The 14,659-nt window shown below is 53.6% G+C and overlaps 6 protein-coding genes across 6 annotated transcripts; 3 read left to right on the forward strand and 3 right to left on the reverse strand.

Moving 5' to 3' along the window:
• Positions 1 to 564: 564 nt before the first annotated feature.
• Positions 565 to 2,367, forward strand: K489DRAFT_85359 (uncharacterized protein). Its single transcript, XM_033608977.1, has one exon. The coding sequence runs from the start codon at positions 823 to 825 to the stop codon at positions 2,134 to 2,136; it is 1,314 nt and encodes a 437-aa protein (XP_033456016.1). The 5' UTR covers positions 565 to 822; the 3' UTR covers positions 2,137 to 2,367.
• A 3,114-nt stretch (positions 2,368 to 5,481) lies between these two features.
• Positions 5,482 to 6,423, forward strand: K489DRAFT_413420 (uncharacterized protein; the record flags this gene model as incomplete). Its single annotated transcript, XM_033608035.1, has 1 exon — positions 5,482 to 6,423. One exon carries the CDS (start codon positions 5,482 to 5,484, stop codon positions 6,421 to 6,423), a length of 942 nt encoding a protein of 313 aa, XP_033456017.1.
• Positions 6,424 to 7,458: 1,035 nt separating this feature from the next.
• Positions 7,459 to 8,626, reverse strand: K489DRAFT_364169 (glycoside hydrolase family 3 protein; the record flags this gene model as incomplete). The annotated part of the gene is made up of 1 exon (XM_033602694.1): positions 7,459 to 8,626. The coding sequence occupies one exon, from the start codon at positions 8,624 to 8,626 to the stop codon at positions 7,556 to 7,558; it is 1,071 nt and encodes a 356-aa protein (XP_033456018.1). The 3' UTR covers positions 7,459 to 7,555.
• A 906-nt stretch (positions 8,627 to 9,532) lies between these two features.
• K489DRAFT_326714 (glycoside hydrolase family 25 protein) lies at positions 9,533 to 10,344 on the reverse strand (the record flags this gene model as incomplete). Its single annotated transcript, XM_033601929.1, has 3 exons — positions 9,533 to 9,949; positions 10,007 to 10,093; positions 10,159 to 10,344. The coding sequence occupies 3 exons, from the start codon at positions 10,342 to 10,344 to the stop codon at positions 9,533 to 9,535; spliced, it is 690 nt and encodes a 229-aa protein (XP_033456019.1).
• Positions 10,345 to 11,320: 976 nt separating this feature from the next.
• K489DRAFT_413423 (uncharacterized protein) lies at positions 11,321 to 12,610 on the forward strand (the record flags this gene model as incomplete). The annotated part of the gene is made up of 2 exons (XM_033608036.1): positions 11,321 to 11,415; positions 11,470 to 12,610. The coding sequence occupies 2 exons, from the start codon at positions 11,321 to 11,323 to the stop codon at positions 12,608 to 12,610; spliced, it is 1,236 nt and encodes a 411-aa protein (XP_033456020.1).
• On the reverse strand, positions 12,494 to 14,526 carry K489DRAFT_384487 (uncharacterized protein). The gene is made up of 3 exons (XM_033605868.1): positions 14,061 to 14,526; positions 13,137 to 13,988; positions 12,494 to 13,073 (listed from the first exon to the last, which is right to left on the reverse strand). Exons 1-3 carry the CDS (start codon positions 14,107 to 14,109, stop codon positions 12,856 to 12,858), a joined length of 1,119 nt encoding a protein of 372 aa, XP_033456021.1. The 5' UTR covers positions 14,110 to 14,526; the 3' UTR covers positions 12,494 to 12,855.
• Positions 14,527 to 14,659: the final 133 nt, after the last annotated feature.

The following is a 14,659-nucleotide window of genomic DNA, read 5'->3' on the forward strand; positions in this document are numbered from 1 at the left end:
AACCGATGTTCGGAATCTTCCAAGCGGAGACTGTAGCTCCACCTGCATGCTGCTGTCTCTCTACCTAGGACGCATCGCACGGCTACAGTGAGGTGTATGCAGGAAGGATGTACCCGCCCGCCCAGCAAGGACAAGTAAGGTAGGGCAAAGCAAAGCATTACTGGCGGCTGCGGCCCGTAAGAAACAGCCCTGGGCATAGTTGAATCCTCAGGCACGAAAACGCAGATCTGACTCCGCCCGTGTCATCGCAATTTGTGTCTATCGAATGGCTGAATTGATTACATGGACAAGAGCACGATCGCAATGCGACACCGTTCAAGCGATCGTAAACTGCTAGTGGAGCATGTCCTTTCACGGACATCGTTTCCGACTATTCATCGTGCGCGAATATCAAATGATGTACATTCGACAGGTACCGTGACTGCACCATATCACCCGCAGTGCTGCACAGTGGCTTAGCACAAGCCTCTCCCATGGATTGCAGGAATGTTCATTTCACAGCGCTAGTGATGTGAGCTCTATCACGCCTGCGCCCCGTTCTACAAACCACTCTACTGTCAATCTATCTTGCTCACAGTAGATTCACGTCACCCACAACTATCCCAGTATATATACAATGGAGCCGCTCATGTTGTCGGAGATGTCTCCATTGCGTCGGTTTCGCAATTCGCATCATCGACATCATCTACAGATACCACACTTCCACCCACCTTAACGATCGACTCTGTTGTCCCCAACCAGCATCAGACTTCGTTCCTGTGTTTGTTTGTTTGCCATTTCGCAGCTCGAATCATCATACCATTGAACTATCAGCGCGCCCTGATGATTATCACCAAAGACCTTCCTGACCTGAACGAAGTTTTCAACACAAGCGACGCTGACTGGCCTCTTCTGGCTCCCGTCACGTCCGGAACAACATATCATGGACAAATCCAAACGGCGAGGACGCCAACGAGCATAAGCGCGTCGCTGCAGAATTTCTACTCGGCTGCAACGTCGCCGAGCGACATGGCCGCTCTAGAAAATGTGACTTCACTCGCATCAGTCGAACCGTTACAATGCCCTGTTCCTTTTCTCGACCAGCGCGGCGTTCATCCAGCTCACGATATACATCCCGGGGTCAAGCCAAGCAATACGATGATGCTCTCTCCACATATTACTGGGCTTCCGATGTCCACCTTTCAGAGCAGTGGCATCTTGGCGCACGACGATTATCAGCTGGCGAGATACGAGGACGCGCGCCATCACTATCCCGGACCGATCCAGGATACACCGAGATATTACACTCATGACAGTGTGGCCAACTGGGAGCGAGGATATATGTGGCCCACAGAACTCGGGGGGCCATCTGTCGTGCAGCTCCACGCCGATGCTTTAGATAGTCTGGAGGACTCCAAACCTTTACTGGTCGAGCCACAACTTGGACAAACCTCGAGCTGCTACTCATTAGAGCCAAGCTCAGCCCATTATCAAACAGACAATTTCCCAAATTATGTGCCTGACGTTCACTCCCTACCTGGACTTTCATCAAGCTACCACACCCCGATCACACCACAGGAGTGCTCGCCACGGACATCCCAGCTTGACCTAGGACTCCCCAGCATTCCTTCCACGGACGAATGGTCGCGACACATGCCGGACATGGGCGATGATATGATGCCAAAGCTGCATACCGGCAGTCTCATACCACCGCCGAACGACGTCTCAGGATCCCGCTCACCTAGCTCGATATCCACGACAGCATCTTCCACACGCAACGGCCCTCGACGCAACAGATACCAAATGTCAATAGGATCGTATCCGTACACCTGCAAAGTCGGATCCTGCGGCGCCGGCTTCCCTACACAAGCCGCTTTGACGCATCACGGACGAACGCACAAGTCATACAGTGATCGCCAGCACGTATGTACCATCTGCAAGAAGCGCTTCCAATATCGCAAAGACTTGGGCCGGCATATGCCCAACCACGACCCGGATGCTCATCGATTCCTCTGCCCCATGGCAGACTGCAAGTACGCCACGAAAGGGTTCCGGCGACGGGACCATCTCGACCGACACATCGGAGCCGTCCACCCGGTCCGAACCCCCCCGCCAATGATGTATATGGCGCCGGCACAGCCGATGCAGATGTCGTGACTCAATGTCGGCGAGACATCGGCGAGCACACGACTATACGAGATCTATGATTGAACGACGATGCATGATATTAGCATTTTTTTGGGGCATGGCTCGCGCGACGGGCTTTCCCTTCAGAAGCTCTCTACGAGGCAATGCATGGGCGAAGCATTTATTGGCGTTTTGATTTATTTTACTCTTCTGGCCCCCAAAAGCTTGTGCGGACAGTGCAAAGCTGGCAAATGTAACATCACTCATCTGGGGCAGGGCATGGGTGGGACCCAAGCGTACGGCGTACGGCAGCGCTGCAATTTTCTGGGCTCAAAATCTGGGAGACGAGGGGCTTTTTTGGTTCCGGCACATGCATTTTATTTTCTTCGCAATATACCACCGGCAGCATGCAATTGATCGGCTTTCACTGCTCTTCACCCGTATTTTCTGTTAGATTCATGATTCCGATCCAGCCCAATTTGCTGTTCCCTGTCAGAAAGACAGAAGAGAGAAACTTGGGTCACGAGTAGGAAAAGCCCGTTGGCGCGTCCGCTGACCGTTGCGCGCAGCTAACGACCGGTCAATGGCTTTAGCGTGGGAAGCATACAGCCCATTCGTCTCCCCCACCGTAGAGAAGGACGACATCATCTCCTCACTCTCATTCACCTCACCTCCTATACTGCCTCTGACTGTGCCGCACAGCTGCATATCTTTTGGCTTCGGCTTACTTTTTACCCACAATGGGTCAGAAGATTTGCGCCTACACAGCCCCCAGACTGCGCATTTGCTGAGAGATCTGTGTGCGATGACTTGGAGATCCCAGTGACGTCGGCTCGGCGGAAGAATGCTCATCGGCTTGATTCACTGTCGTTCGTCGCATTCCAGAACTTCGCGATGCTCCCAATCCCGACGTCTTGTTTAGTCAGCCAAGAAATTTACTGGCGGCATCCCGCCCGCTGCTCTGCAATAGGCGGCACCTTGTACTTTCGCCATTTGGATTATCTACCCTCCTCTTTGACATAACCCATATCGTGGCCCTCCGTCCTTTTACTCGCAGGGGATGACACATCCTTGCCTGCCGGGCATTTAGGCCCGCTAATCCGCGTGTGTGAATCGATACTCGAGCATGTATTGTACGTACCAACACCCATTTCATGTGTTCACCGCGAGGGTCATCATGCGTAATTTCCCTCCGTGAGGCCTCCGCCGATCGACAAAGGCCAAGGCCAAGGCCAGGCTTAGCTTGATATCCCTCATCGCCCCCGAACATGGAACTTCAACAATGACCTCTTGTGGACAGTTTTCCGTCGCAGAGACCTGTCGTCATTCTTCTCTTCTTCCGTGGGGGACCCTAGAGGCCGAATACCGAGGCAGGAACGATGTTTTCCAATTCACTTTGATGATGAAGTTCTGAAGGATCAGGACCCAGAGGCCGCGCCGTTCGCGAAGGTCACGGGGCATGGAAATGCCAGCGCATTGCCCCCATCGCGGGCGTCCAAGCCAATGTATGCTCTCGTGATGGCGCTTATCCTTGTCATCTACTGTAGAATTCCCATTGCCGAAGTGCAGTCTCTTGTGCGTCCGCGCTGCTGTGGATGGATCCAGAGTTGCAACTCGTGTCTTTCCAGAATGGTGATATACTGGCATGTGATGAGGAGCTGAGAAGGGCGATTTGACTCACTCGCGCTAAGGCCTGGTGTTCAATGACTTGCTGTTTCTGCAACGACTACTCACTACGCAATTCCGCGTAGACTTGCTCTGCGTGGATGTAGCATCATCGTCCACCCGACATTATCGTGACTTCTCCACCGGAGGCATTCAAACAGGATACTACTCCACCAACCTCATCATCATGGCCGTGAACCGCAGCTCCGCCGGGCCGGATGCCCGTAGAGGTGGTATACCTGTCCCTGGTATACTACGTATTGTGGGTACGATAACCCATGCCATCGTGTCAACATCACACGCATTTCCTGGTCGGCACATGAATGGGTATGACTGTGGTGCTGGGCAGACTCACGGCCCGACCGTCGCCTGGCCGGCTGATAACACCCACAACGCTTCGCCATGCACTGAACAGGAGGTATACACAACTACTGTATAGCATGGTCCCGAGGTCGTTTGCACACACCTGTACTGAATTACAGACCCGCGATCGCTGTCAACAGGTGCCGTCCGGTATTTTCTCGCACATGCACGTGGGGGTGGAGTCTCGCAGCAAGGAGAAGGCTGTGAACTTTTGCGATGACCTGCACTTCGGCCCGGTGACGAGACTATTTGATATAGAGCTATTGAATCGAAGCAGCACGCTACTACATCTTCTGGAAGATCAAAACTAGCACAGCAACCGAAACACGATCTCGCCTTTCATCCCGTGTAATCCTTGTCGCTTGCTTGCCTGCATCGGGGCGAGTACCGTGGGTTCGTTGTCATCACATCCGATTGAGCGGTCCTCTGTAAATGCCATCATCGCCCACCCTCGCGTCATCGCTCAGCGCCCACTCGGGATCGATGATCATGGATTGTTACTATTGAGGCTATGGGAAATTGGATCTGCATCGGCGCATTGGGAAGCCTGCGCAGACCGACTGGTGGTTGTCTCTTGATGCGAGAGAAGTTCGGTGTATCCTTGACTATTGAGCATTGGTCACCCGTGATGATTGCTTGCTGTTGTAGGGTTCACCCAATCTGCACCGGGGAGATTCCGGCCTGGTGATGCATCATGCCGGAGAATTCTCTAGGTCTTCTAGAAGGAAACGGAGAAGGAGCTACTCCGCATCGTCGGGGCGGTATTTGTGGTGATGTGCTGCAGATGCGTGCCTCTTCACTGGCGGCTCTCTCAAATGCCCTCCGTCAGATCAAACATCATAGGCCTCCTCCGACGAGCTGTTCCGAGAATCGGTCGGAGGCCACACCCAGCACCTGCGTGCGCGCTGGACGTCGCGGCTTGAGTCGGTCTCTCCTCTCGTCACCAGATTTTCCCACCCGGCACATCGATCTTCTCTCTTGTTACAGTATATATACCGACCCGGTATAGATTCTGTTCCGTGTTTTACATCACGGCCTCCTCTTTGACCAGATCTTCCCAGCTTCACAACAATATCATTATCACTTCACACTCCACACTACTACCGCTATTACTATTCTTATCACTATTATTGGCTTCTCAGTCTCGGTCATTGTTTCGGCGTTCTTCTCTTGCTGGGCGCGCCACGGACCGAATATCTCGAATTGGAGCACAGATCTGTACCGGCCGGTTGTGGTCACGGCTGTACTTCACGCGTTTGTCTTTTTTGTATATTACACCACTGTATTCTTGCGCGTCAGCTTCCTTGGGCTTTCCACTTCGACATTGGTTCTTTCAACAGGACCGCCATGTCACCAGCCGTCCTCGGTCAAGCCGCCGTGCCTGGAGTTACAGAACATATTCCCGAGAAAGCCGCCACGCTCGAAGAAGATGAAGAAGCAGCGGTCAACTATGCCGGCTCCGCTTTCAACCAGGATCTGCCATTCCTGCAATTCAACGATAGCATCTCATCGCCTCCACGAGAGCTGGACTTAGACAATGTTCTGCTGTCGGATTCCTTGCAGGTTCACCCACCCGCCCACTTCTACGCAGGCTCAGCACCGGCCTTGACATGGTATTCGGCGCCTTTCGACGACTCTCATGGCTGCGACGATGCTGCGCTTGATAGCTTCATTCCACAGGACGTCCCTGATTCGGATATACTAGATGCTCCTTCGACATCAATGGGCCTTCCGTGGGTCATCATAGAAGCGCAAGATGCCATCTATACAACAGATTATCTACAACTTATGGAGGATAGCCTCTTACCACAGTCCACATTTGCAATTTCAGATATGCCGCCGACCGACCTCCATCATCACGCTTCTCCAGCATATGGATCGACATCCCACCCGCAAGCGCCATCACCTGAACAGGCTGACATCGTTGGTGAAGTACAACAGGACGCCATGTCCGTTAGCATGATCGACTTGCAAGGTCCTCAATATGGTCCAGCGCTGCCATCTCGTGTTCTCGAGTCCGAACGCCATCCGAACCCTCGAAGCATACCTGATCTCGTCGACGAGACGAGAAGCGGCGCGCACCGTGACCCTCTGCCTTCGCTGTCGGGTGTCGCAAACAGTGGCAACCTCGCTGCTCCACCAGTACAAAGCGCTCTCTCTTCTACATCTCGCAAAAGCCGTAAACCACGGCGCACTTTGGACGCGCTCAAGAACCCCGACCTAAAGCACAACGTTAAATGCTCCGGGTGCGACAACTACTACTCCAAGAAGGAGCTCTCGTATGTCTGAATGCTTTGATAATCACCTTCTGACCGCTGACGTCAATTCTAGTAGGCATCAGCGAACCCACAGAGAGCCGTCTAAGCCTTGCATGATGGCCTCCTGCCATGAGATCTTCCTCGATAAGAAGGCACTCGACCGACATTACAGGAAAACAGGTCACGATGGTTCCGATGCAGCTTCGGCGACTTTCCGTTGTCCTCATCCGAGTTGCGTCAAGACGACTTTCAATCGGCCGGACAATCTGCAAAGACACATCCGAAATCGCCACTCCGGAAAGAGTCAGCCAACGCTCGATAATGTCTCCCTGCCTGCGACTGCATCATCATTCAGTCAGGCTATATGAACGCGCTCCAACCTATCCATGGCTTGCCTGCCTCCTTCGACACATATCACCCTTCTTCCTATGACCTGTAAATGATACGAAGTCACGACTACACGACGTCCGTCGCTTGGCCCAACAGCTCAACGTTCCCTCAATCAAGAATAACGACCTCTCACGATAATGATGCTTTCCACGATGACCAACCTCCCACAGGAGATGGAACCCTTTTACGACGAATGAAATCTAATGACTAACGAATCTCTTTACGACGCCTTTCTGATACCCGCTGGACGACAGAACGGCGCTGCTCTGTGTTGATATGATTGCACCTATATCTTGCAAGCAAATATTGTTCTTGCGTCTCACCTCATGGCATCTCTGCTGGCAGACTCGCTTGTTTGACTATTTCGTGTTCGCCTATTTTGGTTCGTTCTACGCGATTATCTTTGCCTTTTTGACGCTTATATGATGGTATCTCTCACATGTCACGATATTTACGAAATTACCCTATCTTCGTTAATTAACTTGGTGCTGTTCCAAATTGGTCTTTTGCCGCATCGTCTGTAAATCCGGTCAGCAAGTCCTGCTGATCTTGACGTTAGATAAAGTTTCCTCTCTACGCTGTCATCCAGCACGGACTCTTGTGCGGGTTCCTGACGTGTCTCTAGAGAGCCATCTGTGGTCACATGGCGTTCAGATCGCACATGGTAGCGGGAACCCGCGAATACTTTCTGTAAATTTTCGAGTTGACTCTATGCATCATTCTTACACAGCGTCTACCAGAAAGGCACATCCCGATCGTCGCGATCCCCCTTCTCACGTAGCGAGCGCCTTCCGAAGATTCAAAATCCTCTGCGAAGACCCACTAAACGCCGGCGACGCAATCTGGCCATTCTGCACCGCCGCCGCGAGCGCCGAGACCACCGTCGCTCCATCCGCCGGACTATTCCCCGTGACCACAATGATGTCCATACCCGCCTGCACCGCCAATACGGCACGATTGCTGATACTGCCATAATCTCGCAGCCCACCCGCTGTGATCGCATCGCTGATCGTGACCCCGGAGAAGCCCAGTCGCCCGCGGAGTTCGTCCTTGAGCCATTTCGAGCTCAGGCCCGAAGGCCGCGAGCCGTCCAGCGCAGGGTACACCGCCCACGACGGCATGACCATCTTCACGCCGTTCGTGATCGCCGTTTGGTAGGGGACCTCGTCGACGGAGCGCAGCTCCGAGAGGGACAGGTTGATCGTCACGGGGGCTTCGTCCGTGTTCTCCGACGAGGAGGCCGCGCCGAGGCCCGGGAAATGTTTCGCCGTCGCGGCATAGCCGTAGGACTGCAGTTTCGAGATGAACGGCCCCACGCATTTGGCGACCAGGCTCGCGGTCATGCCGTAGGATCGCCCATACTCGTCGAGGAAATCTCCCGCGGACCGGTAGACGCCGAGGACCGGGGCGAGATTGCCGTTGACTTTGTATGTCGAGAATCCCTGGGCGACGGTCGCGCCGGCGCTGGATGCGGCGGCGGCGGGATCGCTGGCTTGGCCGACCTTTTTGGCGGAGAGGGTGGGGCCGCCGGGGAGGCGGTTGACTTGACCGCCTTCTTGGTCGGTGACAATGAGGAGCGGAGCTCCGGCGTAGTTGGAGGATTGCTTGTATGCGGACTGGAGGGAGGAGAGTTGCGAGGGGAGGGTGGAGTCGATGTTGCCGCCGAAGAGGATCAGGCCACCAATTGTTCCCGACGCTGCGGCTTGAAAGATAGAGTCCGGGATGGTCTTGCCGGAGTAGCTATAGAGGACGTGGTAGCCAGCTTGAACCGCGTAGCTTTGTGCGGCGGTGCACAAGGCAACGCTGAGAACCAAAGCGATTTGGTTGAAGGAGGTATAAATCATGTCTGCGTGGTTTGACAGACTCTTGAGGTGAGGACACGGGAGTGCGGTTCACTTCGAAGTGAAGCGTCCAACTTACCGCAAGGCATATATAAGACCGATTGAGCTATAACGCTTGCCTGACTTACATTCTATGGGTTGAACTGCGATATAGCGTCTCGCTTAAATGCAGCATCGTGCCATATCGAAGCAATGAAAGAATGCATGTTCGAAATGGCGTTCGGGGAACGACCTCGTTTCAGGCGATGATCGTCGTCGGGGGTGATTGGGAGTAGCAGGCAGTTGATCTGGGGTTGCACCCGCAACAACACGTTCACTATCGCCTTTCGGAGTTGTGGCTTTACCACACCGAGCTCCACATACGCATGGAGTCAAACACGTTTCTCTCACCCGTATCCTCATTGAACTTGGCTTCGGAGGGATTCGCCAAAATGACCAAGCGCAGATAAAGAAGAACATGGTTTTGCATCCTTCGCGTCGTGACTCGGGCGAATTCGTCCAGCTACTAGCGCCGAACTCTCTTTGGAAGCCTATGTCATGATCGGCATTGGTATCACGACTTAAGCTTTAGCATCTCGCTTATTGGAATCCTTGGAAAGCTTCGGACATGCGTGGGGAGATCAACGCAGACCACGTGCTATCTAAGCGAGGACGCAGAGTCATGGAGATCATGCAGAGTCCACGTTGTGAGTGACGTTGCCCACGATGTGTGGATACCTGCAGGTTTCCCTTTACTATACGGCGATGACCTATAGCAATGCAATCTTATGGGGTAACAATAAATCATCTTTGAACATGTTGCAGACGAAGCTATGCCTTATCTAGTATTGGATTTTTCTACCATGATACTGTAGCTATGTCAAATCCGAGCCGTCACAGTGTGGCTTGAGTCATCAATCACAGATTCCTTCAAGTGTGGCCGTTGGCGTACGCAACGAGCTGAGTCATACCACCGTTGAACTGGTCAGAGTCTCCACCGTACGGGTTGGAGTCCTTGTTCTGCCAGATCGTGTAGTATGGCCATCCGCCCTGAGGAGTGCACGGCGATGAGTTCCAGCAAGCCATCATCAGCGCGTTGGTGCTGACGAAAGCGTTGCTGTTGCCGGTGCACTGCGACCACCAACTAGGGCTGGAGTACAAGGTCGGGTAGCGACCGGTAGCCGCGTGGTAGGTGTTGGAGAAAGTACGGATCCACGAGACGGACTTGCAGGATCCCTCGAGATCGAGCATACCGGGCAGGGTTCGGCCGTCAGCGGACCAGCCTCCGCCGTGCTTCAAGAAGAAGTTTGCCTCTTCACTGCCATCTCCAGTGCCGCTGGCGAAGTGCTGCGCATGACGTCAGTAAATGTCAGAAGTTCTCGTAGGGAGGAAGACTATGCTTACGTATCCGCCGCGAATAAAGCCAGCGTTAGTAGCGCCAGTGTAGTGGCTGCTGAACGAAGGATCTTGGTAGGTAGTACCCTCAGTGGCCTGGAGAAAGTGTTATGTCAGTCGGGAATAATGGCATCATTGAAACTCAGAGCATGATTTCCCACCTTGATGTAGACGAATCGAAGACCGCCAGTGCTGTAGGCGGCGTTGAAGTTGACAGAGCTCTGGTAGTGAGAGATGTCGAAGCCGTAGACAACGGCTCGCTTCTCCAACGTAGAGTCCTCCTCGGTCGCGTTGAAGGGGATGGCGGCGGCAGCAGCCACGAAGGGAAGGACGTTTTGGAACTTCATTGTGTAGGATGTGTTTGGGATAATGTGTTGTGAGTAAATCGATGATGAATGAGTTTGGTCTCCGCCTCAGAGAAAAGGCGATACTTATATCTTAAACGCCTTAAGCATCGTTGACAAGCTCATGTCGCACGTGTTTCCAATGCTTCGACTTCCAAAGTCATGATCTGCATGGGCTGCAGACTAGAGAACAGGGTCGCATTGCATAGGCGAGCACTAAGCCTAGTGTCTCCATTCACGACGCTGGTTGATCCCCGAAGTGTATAATGGAGGTTTGATTGCTGGCCAAAGGATTCTCAGGTGTCAGGCTAAGAGATGGCGCATCAATGGCTATCGGAGACGGCTGCCTATCAGCCACGATGCTTCACACACGAGCCCAGCGTCCTCCAAGACGTCTTGGTCTGAATGAACATTAAACCAGATTCCGACTCCGAAATTAAGCGAGAAGATCCGCGCAGTGACATTTCATTATGGGTCTCGCTTCTGCAGGATCCGTTCATGGTGAGTCTGATACAAAGTACAGCTGCACCGAGTCATGAGTACTGTACTATGATGAAGCGACACCGATGTGCCGTGGCCACGGACATCATCCTCAATGTCGACGAGGGACAAAGGAGCTATGCGGCTGAAGTGGACGGTGGACGATTGAGCCAATCAGAATAGTCTCATGGTGGACCATGCAACTTCCCAGCTTGGCTTGATTAGTCCTCTCACCTGCCCGATTCGGGAAGCATATCACCGCTAACGAGAGGATCATCTAAGCGACGGTACACTTTTCGCCACTAGAAAGCCGTTGACTTTCCCATTGATTTTCCGCAGCGGCGCAAGACTACGTCATGTAGGAGGTCTCCAGTGATCGTCCCCTATGCACGAGCAAGCGAGGCGCGTCGATCCAATCGCGCCGGGTTCGAAGGCCATGCGACCTGCAAAACTGGAGCGATAGTATCACGTTGGAGCGCAGTTCTCTTGATTCGAGGCGATGGGTGCATTGAACCTCGCGGAGTGGCAGAAATTGCCTATTTCGCTTTCCGAGCTATGTATCAATACGACCTTGCGCTGTGGTCAATCGTTTAGGTAAGCACCTTCGAGGCGATAATCAATCGCGGAGCCTAACGACAACATTGATAGATGGCGGAAGAACGATGCCGGCGTCTGGTCCATTGCGCTGCACAACCGCATTCTCTCCGTCCATCAAGACTCCGACCATCTGTACTACCGCTCAATCCCACCCATCCCGCGGCCATCTCCTGCATCATCGCGGCGTACCGCGCAAGTGAAACCCACCAAACAAACCCAAGACGAGGATGATACCCTCGACCTGATCAAGCACTACTTCAACCTCACGCCCAACCTCACAGAACTCTACGCCCAATGGTCCGCCTCAGACCCCAACTTCGCCAAAAAGGCGCCCAAGTTCACCGGCGTGCGCATCCTGAAGCAAGATGCCTGGGAAGCCCTCGTCGGCTTCATCTGCAGCAGCAACAACAACATCGTGCGCATCTCGCAGATGGTGCATAAGTTATGCGTGCACTACGGCCCTCTGCTCGGCCATCTCGACGAAGAAGCCTACCACGATTTCCCCGAGCCGGCCGCCCTCGCGCAGGACGGAGTCGAGGCCAATCTACGCTCGTTGGGATTCGGTTATCGAGCAAAGTATCTCTACCGCACAGCCTGTATGATTGTCGAGAAGCCTGAAGGCTGGCTCGACTCCCTGCGGAATCCAGAGTCGCCTGTGCTGGGCGTGAAACCATCGCCGGGTGGCGAATGGGCGGCGGAGGGCCGCGAGGGTTACCGTGCTGCCCATGAGGCGCTGTTGACTCTACAGGGCGTGGGGCCAAAGGTGGCGGATTGTGTCTCTCTCATGGGTCTCGGCTGGGGCGAGGCAGTGCCGGTCGACACACATGTATGGCAGATTGCACAGAGGGATTACAAGTTTGGCAAGGGCAAGCATGCAAGTCTTACAAAGGCAACATATGATGCCGTCGGCGCCAAATTCCGCTCACTGTGGGGCAAAGAGGCTGGCTGGGCACATTCGGTGTTGTTCACTGCGGATCTCAAAGCTTTCAGCGAACGACTTGTCGCCAAGGTTGAGAAGAAAGAGGAATTCGTCGAGGTCAAGAAAGAAGGTGAGGAGGAAGTTGTTCACGATGTGATCAAGACGGAAAACTTTCTCGAGAAAGCGGTGAAAAGAGAGCTCGAAGACGACGAGTCCAAAGTCTTCGAAGTCGAGCAGACAGTGACGAAGCAGAAGCGACGGCGCCGGGGATGAGCGCTGGATTCCAATCATTTACTTATCATTTCCCTCCTTCAGAATGGGTGCATCGGCGAAGCATGCAATCAACCAAAGCCGCCTTACAGGACTTCTGCGTTTTTGGGACGATCATGCATACCGTTCAAACCTGACGTCTGGATTCGGTACCGCACAGTAGTACCAGCAATTCCGAATTTCCCAGATCGTCGCACAAGTATTTCCTGTGCTCCCATATTGCGACCAGATCACCAACGTTGCAATCATCAAAGGTCATTATAACCAAGTATCCGCATCGGAAGTCCCAGATCCGCAACAGCCCAGCACCAAGCTCTACCTGCTTCGCCACCGTAAAGACTTTCTGGTGAATCCGAGGGATCCAACATGTTATCCCGCTTCAGCGACTCCATTTCCTTGCCTGTCGTGAAGGATAAGAAGTGCTCGAATTGCTTCTGTTCGAGAGCCAATGCATTTCCGGAGATTCCTAGATATCACACTGGTCAGCTGTTCCTCTTCCGAACATGCAGACGGACTACTGAGCACTTACCGTGGCAAATACAAGGCTCTTTCGTCAGCAGACCGCGCTCAAGGATACACTCCCGGCCTCGCGCAATGGCCTTGTCGATCTTCTCGTGCAATTGTGGGAAGTAATCACGGATACTCAAAAGACTGATGATGACTCCCGGCGCACCGTGACATACCTGCACGAGGCGATCGCGTTCCGGTGGCACCGTGCTTGGAAAGTTACCACTGGGATACTGATATGATAAAGTGACAGCCAGCTCCGCCTGGACCTTTTCCGCGTACCGTGCCGGGTTAGTCAAAACGACTTGCGTTATGATGCCCATGGCACCATGTACAGCACCGATGTAGTTTTTAGAGCGCCACTTCCACGGTCGAGGCGAATCGAGAATTGCGTCGACGACATCGTCTTGTGTGTCGGTGATGAGTTGCAGGGTGTCCGGATCGTCCGCGAATGACGCTTTCACTAGACGTAGGAGGTAGAGGTACCCCGCTCGGCCATAGAGCAGTTCATTCTCACTCCCCGGGTCGATGACCTCGGAGGAGTAATCGCACAGGCTGGCGACCAAGTCCGCATCCTTGGTACTAGCCGCGCTGATGGCGAGGAGGGAGAGGATGTCGTCTGTGATGCCGCATTTTCCTACTTCGGGTCCCGGGTAGGATTTGATATTTTCTTGAGCTTGCTTGAGATAGGCTGCAGCCCAAGCGCCCATGTGCTCGCCTTCGATGACGAGGTCGTGGTATAATTGTTGCAGCACGAGGAAGACGAAGGCGACGCTGACGGGACCTTTGAAAATCCCACCGCCGAGTTTGACTTTGGAGGGAGGATGGTTTGTGACGAGGCGCTTGAGCGAGGCCTCCAATTGACGGCGGGGATCTGCGCGGCGTCAATGTCGTTAACAACTGTTGTGTAGTAGACATGAAGTCTGGCTAGATTAGACGATAGTACCTCGACTCACGAGCTCCTCAGCATCGTTGCGGAAATATCTCGGCGGCATTATCGCTCGTGGATGTCGCCGATGCTAATGTTATCGATCGTTTGGTCCTAAGGTGACGAACGTGAGGACGGAGAAGTCGTTGGTCGCGAGACGTGAGGGTATCTTAGTTGCAGTAAATCCTGTCTGACGAGTGTCTAATCTACATTCCCGGTATGGTCCACACCAGCGTGACTTGAACGCGCCAATTCATGCGTACGATGACTGTACGTGAGGATAATAGAGCGTGACGTTCGAGCCGTCGGGCTGTGCAGTGAACAGCGAAGGTTGAAGGTGTGGTGTTGTTGGTAGCATGACGCTATCTATGTGTATACGAACACCGATCTGCAGGCAAAGTCGTGGCTTAGATTGGCGGAGGCAGGTGATGAAGCTCCCTTTGTCAGCCCACGCGGCGAAACCTTGTCTGTCACGATGCTCTCGTTCCCTCTCGGGTCTAGCTATGAATCGTACTGCACAGCTGCAGCACGTGGATGCAAACCATATCTCCACCCCGACATGCATGTCATGCACCTGAGGCACGTCCTCGAATATTCACCGAAGGCGGAGTCTCGTG

This window comes from Dissoconium aciculare (assembly GCF_010015565.1).
Source record: "Dissoconium aciculare CBS 342.82 unplaced genomic scaffold K489scaffold_15, whole genome shotgun sequence".
Classification (NCBI taxonomy): domain Eukaryota; kingdom Fungi; phylum Ascomycota; class Dothideomycetes; order Mycosphaerellales; family Dissoconiaceae; genus Dissoconium; species Dissoconium aciculare.